Genomic DNA, 19,445 nt, shown 5'->3' on the forward strand with positions numbered 1-19,445 from the left:
CTGTACTTTTGTATGTGCATACATATAATGCACGCTTTTTTTGTTTTACTGTTCATTAAGGTGATGGTTCGGAGTAATTTCACCCTAGGGTCCTTTGCACCATGATCTCGAGCCAAACACCCCCCCAGAAGCTTTTTTCACCTGGGTCGAACATTGGGAGCGTTAGCGTAGCGTAGCGTAGCGTAGCGTTATCAGCTGAATAGCTTAGCGCAGAGGCTAATGGATCCGAAGTGTCTCTTTACATTACCCCACTAATAATGCCCGAAATGATACCAAACGTCTACAGTAGTACAAATAGGTTATGCACTCATAAAACGATGGATTGTAAAATTTGTAAGTACACCAGACGTTTATGTAAATAACACTTGCCTGCTGGCTTCTGCTCTCTGCTGCTGCTGCTGCTGCTGTTACTACCGGGCAGTAAGAGTGCTTAGGGACATCTACAAATTACAACACCGAAAAGAGATGCAACAAAAATATTTATTAATTTAATGATTAAATAAGGTAATGTCTCCAAACTTACCTCAATTATTACTTGTCTCCTGCTAGTTATACTACAGCACTTACTTTAAAAAAATAAGTTAAATTAAAAAATATTTTTGTTGCATCTCTTTCGGTGTTGTAATTTGTAGATGTCCCTAAGCACTCGTCTTACAGCAGCAACAACAACAGCAGAGAGCGAGAAGCCAGCAGGCAAGTGTTATTTACATAACCTTCTGGTGTACTTACAAACTTTACAATCCATCGTTTTTATGAGTGCATAACCTATATATACTAGTGTAGACCTTTGTGTCGTTTCGGTATTATTAGTGGGTAATGTTAAGAACACTTTAACGATCCATTAGCCTCTGCGCTAAGCTATTCAGCGGCTAACGCTACTCTACGCTAACTCTCCCAATGTTAGACCCAGGTGAAAAAAGCTTCTGGGGGGGTGTTTGGCTCGAGGTCATGGTGCAAAGGACCCTAGGGTGAAATTACTCCGAACCATCACTTTAAAATGAGTGATCCCAACCATTGTGTCCATGTCAAAAACACTTATTTTGAAGCCAAACTGGGTGTTGAACTGATGTAGACCACAGTTAGTTTTTAGATCATCATTAAGTCACTCACTGTAATTTCCTTTTTATAGCTGATCACGGCCAAGCTGACCCAGGTGAGTGCCAACATGCCTTCAAGCCCAGACAGCTCTTCTGACTCATCCACTGGCTCTCCGGGTAACCACGGCAACCACTACAGCGATGGGCCTAACCCTGAGGTGGAGAGCTGTCTTCCTGGTGTGGTGAGTTTACAGCACAGATACTGTATTAATGGTTTAAACTGAGCTCAGAGCTCAGGAGTTCAATGTTGCCTCCAACTACTTTACCACGATAACAAGGGATGAGTGATGTTTTGATTAAATTATTGATTGCAGATTGACAGATGTGTGTAAGACAATTATATTATTGGACTATTTGACTATATTATTGGATAATCCCTTGACTGTAATTTCTATGGAAGCAGATTTTAAGCAATAATAAGCAGCATTACTAAACATTTTTATCAGATGGATTATTTATTTTTCTTTTAGTCAGTTAGGAACCCTTATTTTGTACATCAATTGTACATTGAGGTCAAAATCGCAATCTGAAAATGTCACTCAGCCCTTATGTCTACCACAGTGTTTTGTGTTCTAACCTCTAAATCGAAGATGCAGTGATGTGTTATTGTGTGTTGATTAGTATGTGAACAGCAGTACACCTAAGGGCGCTCGCACACCAGGCCGATTATCGGCCGTTAGACAGTCTGGCGAGGTCAGTGACTCGAATCTGTTCGGTGTGTCCCGTGCCGTCGTCTGTCTGGGGGGCTGTCGGCGTTCATTTTGGCCGACCTGACATGTTCGGTCGGCTGCAGGGCCGTCCGGACTCACCCGTCCATGACGAGCGGGATGAGGTGACTAGAGTCTCTCAAAATGTGACGAAAATCTTTTAAACTGACCTTTGTTGAGCTGAAATGAAGACAGATTCAGCAACTGCACGGCCTATTTCTCGCTTAAAATGTTTTCAGAAACATGTTTCAGTGAACTATTTTAGTACAATATGAGATCGTATTCTGAACGGCCGCCATGACAGTCTGGCTTTGAATTTCCGGAGAAAACAAACCCATGTGACATGTTCGTCCAATCAGCTGCCAGTTTTCATTTCTTGGGCAACATTACAGATTAGCGCCGCCTGCTGTTATATAGATGTATTACGTCTCGTCTCCTCGTCTCTTCGGTCTGTTCTGTGGCAGTTTTTTGGACCTCTGGGACGCGACTGATCATATCGACGGGGTTTTCTGTCAACGGTTGGCCGTCGGCTATATGTGTCTACACCTTAACACCCTCTGTCCCATTTCACAGATTATGTCGCTGCATCTGCGCTACATCTCCTTCCTGTGGCAGGTGGCTGACCTGGGCTGCAACCTCAACATGCCACTGCTTAGAGACGGAGCTCGAGTTTTAATGAAACTCATGCCCCCAGGTATACATAACTCCTGTGCTCTCAATATTATCCAGATATTTAATTTGATGACAATGCACACAGACCATGTTAGCTCAAATGTTCATGTTCATTCACATTTGTGCTGTTTCTGTTTCCTTAGATAACACTACTGTAGAGAATCTGCGAGCTGTGTGTCTGGACCACGCCAAGCTTGGTGAGAACAGCCTCAGTCCTTCACTGGACTCGCGCTTCTTCGGCCCCTCACCCTCACAAGTGCTCTACCTCATCGAGGTTGGTCTCAGCGTGCTTTTGAAACACGTTTTTTGCATTTTCAGTTTGACTAGCCTTTGATGTAGTAGTCTGCCATTGTGTGTTGATTGTTGTGTGAACAGCAGTGCTACAACTCCATTAGCAATCATAGCATAGTATATAAATGTATGGCCTGTCTTGCAAAAACTACTACTAAATTAGCCACATAACTGCAGTGAATAGAATGTGTCAACCATGTAGCACATTTGAAAGCATCCTGCTTTTGCCCAGCAAAGATACCAAGATATACCACTAATCCTGCTGCGTGAGAAAGGCCCACTGTTTATCTCCCATGTCTCTTTATCTGTAAGAGGGTTTACACTATTCTTGCCCATGTTCCAGGTTGTTTATGCTTTGCTGATGCCAGCCAGTGCAACTCTGGGCGAAGACGCCAGTGACTTCCAGTACAACTTCTTGAAGAGTGGTGGACTGCCCCTGGTGTTGAGCATGCTCACCAGGAACAACTTTCTCCCATCGGCAGACATGGAGACACGGCGTGGGGCTTACCTCAATGCACTTAAGATCGCCAAGCTCCTCCTTACTGCTGTAGGCTTTGGGCATGTGAAGGCTGTGGCTGAGGCCTGCCAACCCAACGCTGAGGGAAATATACCTGTCTCACCGGTTAGGCCACACATGCAATTCACACAGAGACATATCTGTATAACTGGTTCCTCAGTAGTTGACTGCCATCTCTGACATGTTTTCATGCTTTCTCCACACCCCCATCACCTGCCCTGCATTATCTACAGATTAATCAGGCCACTCATGACCAAGCCCTGGTCCTCCAGAGTGCCCTGCAAAATATCCCTAACCCTGCCTCAGAATGCATGCTGCGCAATGTAGCCATCCGCCTGGCCCAGCAGATCTCTGATGAGGTAACAGAAAATGTAAGTAAAGGGATGGAGGTTTGTAAGATTAGAAAACAGTAAACCCATGCATTTTAATGAATCGTTTTGTTTTTGTTTTTTCTTCTTTTTAGTGGTTCTGTCTGTAATAATGGGTTTTATGGGACTACTTTTTTCACCAGAATTTCTTCCAGGCATCGAAGTACATCCCAGACATCTGTGTGATCCGAGCAGTACAGAAAATAGTGTGGGCATCAGGCTGTGGTACAGTGCAGCTCGTCTTCAGTTCAAATGAAGAAATCAGCAAGATATATGAGAAGGTAAGTTGCCTTTGAATGTTGCTCTTTGTGGGAGTTAGTTTTTAAGTTTTGTTGTATGTAGTTCAATTATAAAAAATTAAAAAAACCTAGTATAATAAGCTGAATAGGAAGCAGAAGCACATTAGAGGGACAGTTGTGCAGCACAGACTTCCATAATGGAATAAAGTCTGCTTTGCATCCCTCCATAATAGATGCAGACAGTAAAAGCTCGGTCCCCAAAGATCCTAAGCGTTGAGCAATATACATCCAAGAGACAAAGAGCTCTTCATAGGCTTAGTGGACTTTAAAGGGATTAGCAAATTGAAAATTGTAATGCTGTATGTATTTTTGCATGTCTTTCATTGTTCCCTTTTCTCGTTAGACAAATGCAGCTAAGGAGCCAGATGGGGAAGATGAGCAGGTGTGTTGCGAGGCCCTGGAGGTGATGACACTGTGTTTTGCCCTCATGCCCACTGCTCTGGACACTCTCAGTAAGGAGAAGGCTTGGCAGACCTTCATCATAGACTTGCTGCTACACTGCCACAGCAAGTAAGTACACCAGGATGCGTTCCAACTAGGGCTATCAATCGATTACAATATTTAATTGCATGATTATCCATAGTTGCCCCGTGATTAATCACAACAATATGTACTTTAAAATGGATACTTACTTTTCAAGTTTTTACACCGCTTACTGATTTCCCAAACTACAGAGCGAAACTATTTTCACAGCCCTAGTTCCAACAATTGCTGCAGCATAAATCTTCTGACTTAAATAGCGGAGACAGCCTTTTATAGTTCTTACAGGATATTGTGACGGTGATGTTGTCATTTGTGTTAAACAGATCTGTGCGTCAAATGGCCCAGGAGCAGTTTTTCCTGATGGCAACTAGGTGCTGTATGGGCCATCGACCCCTCCTTTTCTTTATCACCCTTCTCTTCACTGTGCTGGGGGTAAGTGGCTATTGCCTTGTGTTCCTAATAACTATCATTTGTCTGTGTGCATTAAAATGCATCACCACAGTGCCAGACATTTTAATGGTTAACTTCTTACAAGATCCTAATTTGAAATTGTCCATTTCCAGAGTACAGCCAAGGAGCGAGCCAAACATGCTGGAGACTACTTCACTTTACTCAGACATCTTCTGAACTATGCCTATAACAGCAACATCAACCTGCCAAATGCTGAGGTCCTGCTCAACAATGAGATTGACTGGCTGAAGCGGATAAGGGTAAAACAGCCTGTTACTCCTATGTTTCAGCAAATATGTTGTATTATGCTCCCTATAAAAGTCAATTTGAGGTAATCTAGTTTAGTCTTGGGCAGAGTTTATGGTAAAAAATATGTTTAATGTACCAGGATGAGGTAAAGAGGACAGGGGAGACCGGTGTGGAGGAGACCATCCTGGAGGGCCACCTTGGGGTTACCAAAGAGCTTCTAGCCTTCCAAACACCAGAGAAGAAGTATTACATTGGCTGCGAGAAAGGGGGAGCCAACCTCATTAAGGTAAAACAAACACACTACACCGGGAACTGTTAATATAATCTTATTTTGTTTCCTTTCTTATAACATTACTAAGATTATTTCTCCCTCTCTTCTTGATTAGGAGCTGATTGACGACTTCATCTTCCCAGCATCTAATGTGTACCTGCAGTACATGAAAAGTGGGGAGTTCCCCACAGAGCAGGCCATCCCTGTGTGCAGCACCCCTGCTTCTATCAACGCTGGCTTTGAGCTCCTGGTAGCACTGGCTGTTGGATGTGTTCGCAACCTCAAGCAAATAGTCGACACCCTGACTGACATGTACTACTTAGGTAGGTAAACACCAGTGTTGCCTTTTCACGTGATGATTTGTAAAATACATCATGCATGAGGGTGTGTTTTCCCTCCTCTTCCAGGTTGCGAGACACTGACAGAGTGGGAGTACTTGCCTCCGGTGGGGCCACGCCCCAACAAAGGCTTTGTAGGTTTGAAGAATGCCGGGGCCACATGTTATATGAACTCTGTCATTCAGCAGCTGTACATGATTCCTCCAATCCGCAATGGCATCCTGGCCATTGAGGGGACAGGCACTGATGTGGATGATGACATGTCAGGAGATGAGAAGCAGGAGAATGAGGTACAGTCGGAGTTGGTCTTGCATTAAAGCTTCTGCCCAGAGAAGATGTTCATTTACAAATCTGATCATCATTTGACCATTACTCTTTAGTCTTGTTTCCCCAGTGAACGCAATGGCATACGGTAGCAAAAAAGTAATTAACTATTGTGGATGTGGAGACATGTTGGTCTGTATGTTTTGTCTCCACAGAGTAACGTAGATCCTCGTGATGAGGTGTTCAGCTACCACCATCAGTTTGACGATAAACCCTCCAGTAAGTCAGAGGACAGGAAAGAGTACAACATTGGAGTACTACGTCACCTACAGGTCATTTTTGGACATCTGGCTGCGTCCAGACTTCAGTACTATGTCCCTAGGGGATTCTGGAAACAGTTCAGGTATTTTAAAGACTCAAATAAATTTTGCATTTTGCCTGTGTAGCAGTTGCTGCTAATTGTCTTATCTCTGTTCCACCCTTTTTAGATTATGGGGTGAGCCAGTGAACTTGCGGGAGCAGCATGATGCTCTGGAGTTTTTTAACTCTTTGGTGGACAGTCTCGATGAAGCTTTGAAAGCCCTGGGCCACCCCGCCATGCTGAGCAGGGTGCTGGGAGGGTCCTTCGCTGACCAGAAGATCTGTCAGGGATGCCCCCACAGGTAAGTGCAGTCCTTGTCCCTGTGTTTAGTTACTGGAAATATTTTCACAAATAGAAACTTGAGACTGGCTTGGGTTCTCTTTACCTAATAATGTTTTGTGTTGCCAGGTATGAGTGTGAGGAGTCGTTCACAACACTCAATGTTGATATCAGAAACCACCAGAACCTGTTGGACTCCATGGAGCAGTATGTCAAAGGAGATCTGCTTGAGGGAGCCAATGCCTACCACTGTGAGAAGTGTAATAAGAAGGTGAGAATAAAGCACCCATCTGCTTGTCAGCCAATGTTAACGTGATACTCAAAAAGTGCTATGAAAAAACCTGATGAGGCTTTAATGGCTGTCCCATGGTTTACCTAGAATATTTCTCTTTCTCAATAACTTGTATTGGAGATGTATTTAAAGGGCCAGATGAATAATCTGTAATGTTTGCTCTCCTTGTCAGGTGGACACAGTGAAGCGCCTGCTGATAAAGAAGCTGCCACCTGTCCTGGCCATCCAGCTGAAGCGCTTTGACTATGACTGGGAGAGGGAGTGTGCCATCAAGTTCAATGACTACTTTGAGTTCCCCAGGGAGCTGGACATGGAGCCGTACACGGTAGCTGGTGTGGCCAAGCTAGAGGGCGATGACGTCAACCCGGAGAACCAGGTGATCCAACAGAATGAGCCCTCTGAACCCACACCTCCCGGAAGTTCCAAGTATCGTCTGGTGGGAGTGCTGGTCCACTCAGGCCAGGCCAGTGGCGGGCACTACTATTCCTACATAATCCAGAGGAACGGAGGTGATGGGGAGAAGAACCGCTGGTATAAGTTTGATGATGGTGATGTGACTGAGTGCAAGATGGACGATGAGGAGGAGATGAAGAACCAGTGCTTTGGAGGGGAATACATGGGCGAGGTGTTCGATCACATGATGAAAAGGATGTCGTACCGGAGGCAGAAGCGCTGGTGGAATGCCTACATCCTATTCTATGAGCGTATGGACTCTTTGGACAAGGACAGCGAGCTTGTCAAATACATCTCGGAGTTGACCATCTCCTCCACCAAGCCGCATCAGGTCAAGATGCCTGGTGTCATCGAGTGCAGCGTCCGCAAGCAGAACGTCCAATTCATGCACAACCGAATGCAATACAGCCTGGAATATTTCCAGTTCATTAAGAAACTTCTGACCTGTAACAGTGTCTATTTAAACCCTCCTCCAGGTATGCATCTTTCTTTTGTGTTCTGCTAAATTGTTTTTTTAAATGCAAAACTAATTCAGTGGATGAAAAATGTACGCAACCGCTGGCTGGTTAATAATGGTTATGAACACACTATTGTTTTTTAATAATTATATTTTCCTACGCTGTGTAGCTGTTTTTACATCTTATTTAAAGCGCAACTCTCACCAAAATGCAACCTAGGGTCTTTTTGTGAATGTAACCGAGTCAAATTTGGTTTAACGTTTAAAAGCCTATTTAGGACGGAAACGCCACTTTTAAGATTTACCATTATCCTGTTTTTGGTTCAAATGGCTTGTATAGTATGGACTTAATATGCTAGTCCTATTTTAAGCACCAAGAAGCTCGACACAACATGAAACTTTGCTCCAAGTATCACCAGGGGCTCTACACCTTAACGAAAGCATTAACATTGTTTGTGTACCCAGAGTTTACTAAAAAAAGGTTTTGGACAACTCACCGTAGCTCTTGTTTCCGGCAGCTACCACCTCGGCAGCCGACTAGTCGATATCAAAACAATTAGCCACAGATTTAGTATATCCCTTGTGCACCGGTGTAGTTCATGTGTAGAGCCCCTGGTGATACTTGGAGCAAAGTTTCATGTTGTGTCGAGCCTTCTTAGTGGTTTAAAAATAGCTATTTTGAGGCTAGCATAAAAGAGCCCCTGCTACTCCCATTCAAAAGGCCATTTGACCAAAAAACAAGAATACTGTAAATCTTAAAAGTGGCGTTTCCGTCCTAAATACGCTTTTAAATGTTAAACCAAGTTTGACTCGGTTACATTCACAAAAAGACCCTAGGTTGCATTTTGGCGAGAGTTACACTTTAACCAGGTATGGCCCATTGAAGTTGAAAACCTCTAAAGTTACAGACAAAATGATACAATATTGCAATTACAGCTTTAAAATGTATTTTTTTAAATGTCTGGCTAAAAAACATTTTTTCCCATTTAAACACAATGTATTTTATTTTTAAACACTGCACACTGGCAGAGAGACAACATAAATCATAAAAAACAGCTCATGCCTTAGAAACGGTATGACGGCAATGTTAGTGGGTTTGAAGCCTTGACCTTTTCAAACTGCGGTATACCTTGAAACCGGTAACCGGCCCATGCCTAGTCCAGGCATGACTCTGCATATCCAATACCTCCAGAGGGAAGAGGCGTCTTTGATCCTTTTGCAGTGATAGACATCCCTGTAGAAAGAAATGGTGGTCAGTAGCGTTTAGCAAGGGCTGCCGAGAAACGCACTGCCTCTGTAATGCATTATTAATGGAGCCAGAGCCCCATAATGTTTAACAGGAAAATAAACGTTTGAGGGCAGTCATGAGTAGGTTTTGTTTGCTACCTTGTATCTTGTTGAGATACTAATGCATCTTCTATTAAAATCATTTTCAGCAGCATAGATATTTTTTTAAAACAAATGTTTGTTGTAAGCTAGACAATCCACCTACTGACGCAACACATTGACCCAATATTTTAGTGTGAATGTATGATTTGAAATATTATTTATTGGCCTTAATCAGAGATCAGTGGACACTTTTTGTAGCTTGCTCGGAGCCTGAACTCTGCCGTCTCCCGGTTGCCGTGTTATTAACGTCATTTTGTGTTTGATTGTAGTTTATGCTGGATTGATCAAGGATGAGACGGGAGTTTTTGTGGCATTCAGGGTCTTTTACGTCAATATTCATAATATGATGCATGTAGCACAGTCACATATTATTCATTGTTGAATCTACTCCAGCACATTGAATTATTTTAAATGAAACAATGACTGAGGTTAAGGCGCAGACTGTCTAGAATAAACACCCTTAATAAACACCCGAAAGTTTGCTCTATAACCTCATCATAATGATTTTTTATTTATTTTTTTAATCCAGTGGGCTATAGTACAGACCAAAATAAAGGGAGAGAACGGCCCTACTACTTGCAGACTGCAATGTACGTTTATGTATGTTGTTGCGTATACTGTACATTTCCATTGTACATATCCAAGTAATTTGCTTTATGTACGCCTAGGTTATCACTATTGATGTCAAATTATTGCTAATAAGCACAAACGGAATTTGCAGACTTTCTTTTTTTTTACAGTTTTCAGCGATGATCCGAAATGAAAATCTGCAGAATTTAGCAGACTGTTTTCGTGCTTGGTGTGGAAATGTTTCCATTTTGAGTTTTTTTTTTTTTTTTATTATTATTAGTTTAAAATCTGCGGAAAATTCAGCATTCGCTGCTAATAAGACAAGATATATTCTCGGTAACGATTGAGTAATTTGATCCAACAATGAGTAAAGTCTCTCTCTGGGTGTAGCTTCATAGATTGTCAGCTTATGTTATAGTACTTAGCAAATAACCAGGAAGACTTTCACTGTGTTTTGTTAATCTTTGCTCTCTCTTTATCAGGACAAGACCATCTTCTGCCAGAGGCAGAGGAGATTGCTATGATAAGTGCTCAGCTGGCTGCTAGGTTCCTCTTCAGCACAGGGTTTCACACCAAGAAAGTAGTACGAGGTCCTGCCAGTGACTGGTAAGCTCCATCTACCTCCTGTGTTTTTGGATTTTCTCCCTCTTTTGTCCTCTATAACCATTCTCCTTGTCCTTTCCTATAGGTATGACGCCCTCTGCATCCTGCTGAGACACAGTAAGAATGTACGCTATTGGTTTGCACACAAAGTCCTGTTTGCTTACCCTAACCGGTTCTCAGAGTACCTGCTTGAGTGCCCGAGCGCTGAGGTCCGTGGTGCATTTGCCAAGCTCATTGTCTTCATTGCTCACTTCTCCCTGCAAGACGGCCCATGCCCCTCCCCCACTGCCTCGCCTGGACCCTCTACTCAGGTTGGTGCCAAACTTCAGATGGAAAATGGGCTTTTTATTTGGACTGAAGATACGTAAAGCTGTTTCAATCACACGTTTCCTGGAAGATAATTAAAGCAGTTTGTAATGCAGGTTATCACTGAGAGGTTTCTCGGCCCCTATTTTTGTTTGATGTAACCCTACTGTGGTTTGTCTGTTGTTTTCCATGTTTGTATATCAGGGCTGTGATAACCTCAGTCTAAGTGACCACCTGTTGAGAGCTGTGCTCAACCTGCTCAGAAGAGAGGTTTCTGAACACGGCCGTCACCTGCAGCAGTACTTTAACCTCTTTGTCATGTATGCCAATCTGGGTAAGGAGCACACAGCAGTCACACTCCTGCCAAGTACATCTGTTCCTCAGTGAACTGTACAAGCAAGGTTTACAAAAGATGTTAATAATAATTAGTTTGGGACTTAAAATGCTGTATTCCTTCCTTTTCTCCCCCTTGCAGGCCTGGCAGAAAAGACCCAGCTGTTGAAGCTGAATGTCCCTGCCACTTTCATGTTGGTCGCTTTGGACGAGGGTCCCGGCCCTCCCATTAAGTATCAGTACGCTGAGCTGGGCAAGCTCTACACTGTAGTCTCCCAGCTGGTCCGTTGCTGCGACGTCTCCTCACGCATGCAGTCCTCAATCAATGGTGAGTGTTTTACTTTTGAGCCATACAAAATGTGGTATGAACTCTGGCGATTATGACCCTGTAATAAGTCATTAGACAGAGTTGAAGCCCAATGAAGATTTCCATCCTTGCTCAGGATCTTGTGACTGACAAACCAGCCACTCTGAGCCTCTGCGTTGTGAAGGCAGAGCTTGGAGCTGAGGGCTTTCAGAAATGAAGAATTAAAGATGCTGTCTAAAGAAACTGTTTTTGTATTTACCTCCTAATACCTACATGTATTTCAAATTAGAGTTACTCTAAATTCCCTCCCCTTTACCCTCTCCAGGTAACCCTCCTCTCCCTAACCCGTATGGTGACCCCAACCTGACGGCCCCAGTGATGCCTGTGCAACAGCTGGTAGCAGAAATCCTGTTTGTGAGGACTAGTTACGTGAAGAAGATAATCGAGGACTGCAGCAACTCTGAGGAGACGGTGAAGCTGCTTCGCTTCAGCTGCTGGGAGAACCCTCAGTTCTCCTCCACTGTGCTCAGTGAGCTGCTCTGGCAGGTAAATAGATGCCCAACATGACATCTATAGTTCTGCAGGTGGCATACTTGTATGTCTTGTGTCCACAAGATTATGTGTGTTGTGCGTCTGCAGGTGGCGTACTCCTACACCTATGAGCTGAGGCCTTACCTGGACTTGCTGCTACAGATCCTACTCATCGAGGACTCCTGGCAGACACACCGGTCAGACGGATTGCTCAGTTTTTAAATTGGGAGTGCTGCATTGTTTTGAATGTCTTCAGAGTTAAATTTCTCCGTTCCCCGTTTGGTTGTATAGGATCCACAATGTGCTGAAGGGCATTCCCGATGACAGAGATGGGCTCTTTGACACCATCCAGCGCTCCAAGAACCACTACCAGAAAAGAGCCTACCAGTGCATTAAGTGCATGGTGGCCCTCTTCAGCAACTGCTCCGTGGCCTACCAGATCCTCCAGGTACACTTAACTGACAAAGCAATCTCTCACATTACACATATGCCATTAAATGAATTTGTGATTTGAAAGTGCCAGATAACTTTGGGGACAACCAATTTTGGCCAAAACAAACTTTTTCTTAGATTTAGTTCTTCTGTCGTCACACCTTGTTACTTTTCCTTGGTGAAGAGCATTTATCTTCTGCAATAAAGTTACTTTTATTTGTATTTTCTATACTTGCCACTTGCATCTCGACCAGTTTCCCTCTCCCCCAAACACTAGCAAACATGCGCTCAAGATTGATTGATTAGATATGGACCAACGCTCTTTTAGCTTTTTTCCTGTCTATTTACAACACTAGAACAGTCGAATTACATGTTAATAAAACTGCCTTCTGCATCCATATATGCTAATCAGCATGTTCTCCTTGTGCCTACAGAGTAATGGTGACCTGAAAAGAAAGTGGACGTGGGCAGTGGAGTGGTTAGGGGACGAGCTGGAGAGGAGGCCATACACGGGGAACCCCCAGTACACCTACAACAACTGGTCCCCTCCGGTTCAGAGCAATGAGACCTCCAACGGCTATTTCCTGGAGCGTTCGCACAGCGCACGTATGACCCTTGCCAAGGCTTGTGAACTTTGTCCCGAGGAGGTAATGGCATTGACATTGTACCTTTCTCTCACACACACACACACACACACACACACACACACACACACACACACACACACACACACACACACACACATACACATACATACACGTACATTAACATTATCCTCCAGTCTTAGGGACTGTGCTTAGGGAGCCAAATCATCACCATATAAAGCTATAGGACGCTGTATACATGTGATGTACAGTGGAACACATCTGTAGTCCAGAACAGCTGTTCAAAACCACTGTTGAACTTTTCTGATCAAGTCAAACATCAGTATGGAGGGGGACTTTCTGTTACATGCAAATATATAAATATTGTAAAAACACCGCAGTAAAACATATCTACATGGCCGATGTTGCCATGGGAACATGTTAACAATAGTGTACAGTGGTGAAAGTAACAGAAAAATCCCACAAAAATACTGTATGACTGAGGCAGAGGAGCTTTAACAACCCACTGAATTACTGATTCATTGATTACTGGATTGACCAGAGAATTTATTATCATCAACACTTTGAATGATTAATTTATCGTTTTCTCTATCTCATGTCCGTATAAATTGAATATGTTTCGGTTTCTTAGCTTGTTGCTTTTTTTTCCTGACATTTTATAGAAAAAATGATTTCATAGATAATAATTTTAAAATCTGACATTTAATAGACAGTTAATTCATTGGACCCATTAATTACAACCCATTAAATGTTAAAATGTCCACCCTAAGCTACAGCTATGACTATGTTTGCTATGCTGAATATGTTTTGTCTTTATTCATGGCTGTAGTTCACAATGCATACAAATTTTCATTTTTTGTTCTCACTTAAAATAAGTTACTTGTATTTTTATGTTGACAAAACCAGTCAAATGACACACTTTTCCTGTAATATTCCATACACAGCTCAAGTGTACTCAGGGAAGCCCAGGGAAGGTCAGTATTCCAGGCACCACAACATAAAGGAAGGAAATGAAAACAATATTTTATTAAAGAATCAGCCGAGAAACAAACAGTTGTCCAATGTTTAGATCACAAACACAGTTAACACTTTGTTTAGTTAGAATTGCACAATTTTGAGTTTCCTTTTAGCTCAAATAGTCATCAGTGGCAAAGGCTAGAAGCATTGTGTCATGTTGAGTCCTCATAGATTTTCTCATTTTGTCAACTTTGCTCCATTTTCTTTTTGTACTTTTGATATGCATTTGTGATACAAATGTAAGATAAATAGTTAGGCACAGGAGGTTATAGTAAGGCTATACAAACTGCCAAAATAATAAATTAAAAAGCACTTTGAGTTAACAGTTTTATTTACAAGATATACCTGAGATGTGTATTACATTTTTTCTGTTAACTTCTCAAATTATGTTCATGCTGTGCTAGTAACACAGATTGTAACCATAGATAAATGACAAAGTATAACACAATTGCCATTCTCCATCCTGTCGTCCACTCGTATGGTAAAAGAAAAGGTGGACAGGCTGCCTGTGAGATGCCATATAGTGTAACTGGCAAAATAAATCATGTTATGCAGCTGCACACAGTGAACAGAGCTTTGTTCTCTTGCTGTCCTGTTGCCCAGTCCCAGTGATTCGCCAAAGCAACATCACTGACATAGCCAGTCCTCCATCTCAATCTAGTGCTTTTTTTTTGGCCTATTTTTACTTTCTCCCCAACTCAAACTGTGATGCCACCAGCCACCTGCATCTGATTGAAAACTCTTAGCCTCATCTATACTTAAGTATTCAGTAGTAGTAACAGTATTTAAACTGTGAGTCCAAGACTGTACTGTGCTTTAGGCACAATGTTGTTTTCCTTTATGCTTTTGTAGCCAATATACTAGGTATTCATAGGCTCTTGTCATTTTGGTAGTTACCTGTTAACCTTTTGACATTATGTACCTCCAAACATAAATCTAAAAACTGACTATTCTCACCTGATGGTTGGGAGAACCATTCATTTAGAACATTAGGACACAATTTGACAAAACAACCTCTAACTCAAGGTTGTCAATCATCAGATGTAGTTTAAAATATTGTTGGCGGTAAACAATTCACACAGTTTTGATGGATAATAGCTAGATTGAAAAATACATGATGGTCTTTGTGATGACATCTATTAGTACATGAGCTATATTACCATATTACACATTTGTGTTAATAGCCTGACAGGTTCTGTTGTTTTTCCAGTTATGACTTACATCATGTTGTAATATGTGTTATACATATATATGCACATTAAACCGAAATCTAATTTACCTTGACAAACACACACACACATATGAAATGATAAGGCTGGCGTTTGTTGACAGTAAGAAAAACAGTTAAAGAACATTTATCACCAGCCTTGAAAGTGAAATAACCTCCACAGTCGAGAGGTTCATGTGCGCCTCCTGTTAGCTGTTTTTCTAAAGACTTAACAGCAGCTCTGCTCTCAGGTGTAGAATCCACCCACACATAATCAAATCTAATTTGAACTTCATTTACTTGATAATGTAACAAAGTTGGTAATTTGACTTTCCCACACACAACCCTACTCGCTATTCCACACTGTAATACAGAAGCTTAACATTATACCCACTGTTTTGTTCAAATAACTTAGCATTTCCTGCTGTGTATATTTTAAATAAATATTTTACTTTGAAATTAATGTGTGATAACATTTATCTCATGTCTGCTAGGAGCCAGATGAACAGGAAGCACCTGATGATCAAGACTCTTCCCCACCCGAAGACACCTCTCTGTACCCCCACTCTCCTGGAACCACACAATTTCAGCAGGTAGCGTATCAGGGGTCCCGTTTATCCGTTTACATCAGTCGGTGACGTATAAAACCCATTCTAGTGTCTTTCATCTTTCATGGGATCGTTATATTCATGTTTTTACCGTTTGTGACGTACCTATCATAGCAGAGCAGCGAGTATGAACGTGGAAGGCAGCGTCAATTCTCGTAGCCGGTCTCACATTAACCTTGAATAGTGCCAGTAACCACGGCAACCTATCTTTTAACTTCCTTATGCCAAGTGTTAGTTTGTGCTCACACAACCAGGGGCTAAGGTTTTGAAAATATAACAAAAACAGGGCAGCATAGTTTTCTTTCATCTGAGGTGACTCAGCCACTGAGCAATCAATGTAGAAAAGGCCACAGCCTGTGATCTTTCGAGTCCTTCGAGATTACCCAGAATATGGCAGTTAAAGGATTAGGATCATTAAGGGATAAGGCTGGCGATATTCTATGTTTCTGTTATTGTCAACAAATCCCATTAAGAAGAAGAAGAGACCAAAAGCAAACAATGCATTAGTCTGTCTCTCAGGAAGTCGAGGATCGACTCAAAATCAGCCGTGTTCATGATAATGAAGGAACATCGTCATTTGTGTTTTTTAATTTAACAATGGAGACTCTATGGCTCAGAGGATTGAGATATATCAAGGTTTTGATAAAGACAATTCTTATTAGGATCAGTTTATTGATTTAAAGATTGTTATGGAACACCTGCGACTGCACACAGCTGATAACCTCTTCCAGCCTTGGACATGCCCAAAACATGTGGCTGTGGGTGCTCGGGACAGATTCATTACATTTAAGTCAAGCATGTATTATATATAGTTTAAAGAGTTTAGTTGTTACAATCCACTGATTTTTGTCAACTTTCTCCCCCTGAACAGAACAACCACCCCCATGGGCAGCCGTACACCGGGCCGGCTGCTCAGCACATGAACAACCCTCAGCGTCCTGGTCCTGCGTCTGCCCCGACTCCAGGACCGACCCAGACCACCACCACCCCAGGCCCTGGTCCCACTCCTGGCCCGGGCCCGCGAGCACAAGAGAACTGGGAGAGCACCGAGGACGTCGCCCCTGCCACCGCCCCCGCCCCGACCCCTGCCCCGACCCCTGCCCCAGCCCCCGCGCCCACCACCTCTACTACCCCAACGCCTGCCCCACCTAAGGAGTAACGCCCCCCTAGCCCTCTGCTGTGCCTCGAGCCTCCATCGTCCCGCTCTCCTTCCTCTCATCCTTCGGTCAACAGAGCTCCTCGTCGGGCCTCTGTCTCTCTCTCTCTACTTCTCTCTGGCCCCAGGGCAGGGCAGAGCCAGGCCTCCCATCCCCTCTCCTGGCCACTTCTCTCCCCCGTCGGCCTGTGGGAGGCGCTCTTCCCTGGCCTGGGGCTTCCTGACCGTGTGACAGGGCCCTACTGGCGGCTGCAGAGGCGAGGGAGTGGACAAGAGTTCTAATAAAGAAAAACAAATTCACCCAGAGCTGACGATGCTGATGTGCTTGTCTACACGACGAAAAAGGTGTACATAGTACGTTAATGTTTTTGACTGTTCAGATCCCCGAGTAGCATAACTCTGTGTTTGCTGTTGGGAGATGTTGCAGATATTATGAAAAACAAAATGGAAATTATAAATAAGAAAAATGCCCAAAAAAAAAAACCAACTGTAAGAAGACAACAACTCCTCTTTGTTTTATCACCCATGCTCAGCAGTAAAGTTTGTTCTACCATCGGACGGTTACTGGTCATTCAACTGTAGAAGGATGCATTGTTATTATCATAATTATATTATTATTCTTAAGCTCCTTGGCAACCTTATGACCCATGCCAAATCAACTCACGAGCTGTGGTTGGTTTTAGTGTGAGATATGGAATGGTTGGGTGGACTTTTACGGTGTTTGGTTGATGTGAAAAAGCAGTGATGCAACATTGTTCTGAAACTCATTGCCTTTCTTTTTCTTTTTTTTTTTTGTTCTGGTAATTAATTCAATCCTTTTTGAAGCTCTATTTAATATGCTGTAACATTTAGCATGGCTTCTCACCAGAATAGTGTAGCCCAAGGGAAGACTTGTGATCATAACAACCTAAAGCTGTTCTTAATCCACATCTCCAGAGGGGTGTTGTTACCCTTAGGTTTTTTTTTTTTCTTTGTTTTTTTTCTACTCATCTACCCTATCTACAATGAGGGCGATATTTTGAACCAATGTATGAATAAGTGGCTTTTCAATTGCACATTATAATCCTCCAACTTCAACATTTGGCAGTCAGTTTTGGTGGGATAGACAGCTTAGCTTTCATCTTAAGGAATTCTGAAAAATGAAACACATATGCAACAGAATCGCTGCACTGGGTTATCTGGTGTAAAATAGACTGCGTGGTTTGCTTCGGTCTCTTCAATAGAGCCTAGTCGTAGACAGACTTGTTGCCCATCGGCTTCCTTTCTGCCGTGGAGCCGGTCAGGTTTGGCGTCTTGGCTGTGTTTCGGGATGAAGTAAGCAGCAGTGAGACCCTCACCCTGTCGCTCTACGGAGTATAGGTTCCACAGCAGGGTTGTACCGCAAGAATAGCAGCTGGTTAGTCATGTTGCAACTTGAGCTAACTTGTAATTCTGTAGGAGTAAAAGGTAAACATCAGTAAATACTGTATTTAATTGGTAACTTGAATGCATGTATTTTTTGAATTATTATTTTTTTTTTTTTTGTCTAAAACATACCAAATACTCCTGCAAATGAAAATATTCTGCCCATCGTATTATATTTAAATATTTTGCTCTTATTTTATAGAATTTATTTTGTTGTATTTCACTAAAAAATAGAATTTGATTTAAGAGGAACATTTTTGTCCTTGTGTTATTTTTAAAGAAGATATTGACTGTACAGAGTTCTGCGCCCTGTTTTTTGCCGACTTTTGTTTTGGCCATGGTGTGACGTTGAATTCTGGAGCTACAGTCGCGATGTGGACTTTCACTTTGTGAGGTTTTTTGTGCACAGAAATATAACAAAAAAAAAAAGCATTGCGCCCTTAGCAAATAAAGAACATGGAATCTTGCCCGTGTCTTATTTTTACTTGTGGACAATAATCCGTAAACATCTGCCAAGCATCACCAAAGTTCATTCAGAAAGTATCCAACTATACACACATTAGCTACCTAAACCGTATCAGCTGATGTTTTGTACCAAGTTGTCAAGTTATGACAAGTAGGGCTTTGTTTCCACATCAGACCCTAGAGGGATAATTTGGGATGAGGTCACTGTCAGAGATCCATTTTAAAGGGGCACTCCACCAATCCTCTAATGTAATACTGTTCAACAGCACCACACAACAAGCTCGTCCAAAATAATTGTAAAGTTGATTCGATGCCTTTCTAAATCGGTTTAAACATACCTTTTTATGGAGGTAGGATTTATTGCAGAACTGATGGATTAGACTTCATTGGTTTTAGCTAGTTCTACCTAATAATAACCTGCTGAGTGTGTAATGTTAAATGTCCCAGTGTAATTCAGCCTGTTAGATTTGAACTTGAAACACTGCAATACAAGTCATATGAAAGATGTACCTGTTTACCAACTCAATAGAGTTGCATTATGGGAGATATGCTGACCTAAAGTCAAGCCATCTCTGCTTCTTCATCTTCGACTGTTCTTTTTTTAAATCTCTTTGGAGTGCCACTGCTTTGTAGAAGTGACATAATGAATTGCTAGATTTTATTT

At 42.4% G+C, this 19,445-nt stretch overlaps 1 protein-coding gene across 1 annotated transcript in view; it reads left to right on the forward strand.

Moving 5' to 3' along the window:
• Window positions 1–18,783, forward strand: part of usp9 (ubiquitin specific peptidase 9) — a 49,034-nt gene extending 30,251 nt beyond the window's left edge. The window contains exons 20-46 of the mRNA XM_039818314.1: window positions 1,130–1,279; window positions 2,378–2,498; window positions 2,620–2,750; window positions 3,111–3,389; window positions 3,518–3,655; window positions 3,796–3,933; window positions 4,295–4,461; window positions 4,758–4,866; window positions 4,998–5,144; window positions 5,273–5,419; window positions 5,520–5,727; window positions 5,812–6,032; window positions 6,222–6,409; window positions 6,495–6,668; window positions 6,776–6,917; window positions 7,111–7,867; window positions 10,290–10,413; window positions 10,496–10,721; window positions 10,921–11,050; window positions 11,192–11,377; window positions 11,682–11,902; window positions 11,996–12,084; window positions 12,179–12,335; window positions 12,754–12,966; window positions 13,869–13,898; window positions 15,643–15,741; window positions 16,628–18,783. Coding sequence (XP_039674248.1) covers window positions 1,130–1,279; window positions 2,378–2,498; window positions 2,620–2,750; window positions 3,111–3,389; window positions 3,518–3,655; window positions 3,796–3,933; window positions 4,295–4,461; window positions 4,758–4,866; window positions 4,998–5,144; window positions 5,273–5,419; window positions 5,520–5,727; window positions 5,812–6,032; window positions 6,222–6,409; window positions 6,495–6,668; window positions 6,776–6,917; window positions 7,111–7,867; window positions 10,290–10,413; window positions 10,496–10,721; window positions 10,921–11,050; window positions 11,192–11,377; window positions 11,682–11,902; window positions 11,996–12,084; window positions 12,179–12,335; window positions 12,754–12,966; window positions 13,869–13,898; window positions 15,643–15,741; window positions 16,628–16,915 — 4,980 coding nt within the window. The 3' untranslated portion in view covers window positions 16,916–18,783. The remainder of the gene's footprint in view (window positions 1–1,129; window positions 1,280–2,377; window positions 2,499–2,619; window positions 2,751–3,110; window positions 3,390–3,517; window positions 3,656–3,795; window positions 3,934–4,294; window positions 4,462–4,757; window positions 4,867–4,997; window positions 5,145–5,272; window positions 5,420–5,519; window positions 5,728–5,811; window positions 6,033–6,221; window positions 6,410–6,494; window positions 6,669–6,775; window positions 6,918–7,110; window positions 7,868–10,289; window positions 10,414–10,495; window positions 10,722–10,920; window positions 11,051–11,191; window positions 11,378–11,681; window positions 11,903–11,995; window positions 12,085–12,178; window positions 12,336–12,753; window positions 12,967–13,868; window positions 13,899–15,642; window positions 15,742–16,627) is intronic.
• Window positions 18,784–19,445: the final 662 nt, after the last annotated feature.

Source organism: Perca fluviatilis, chromosome 12, assembly GCF_010015445.1.
Source record: "Perca fluviatilis chromosome 12, GENO_Pfluv_1.0, whole genome shotgun sequence".
In the NCBI taxonomy this organism is placed as follows: domain Eukaryota; kingdom Metazoa; phylum Chordata; class Actinopteri; order Perciformes; family Percidae; genus Perca; species Perca fluviatilis.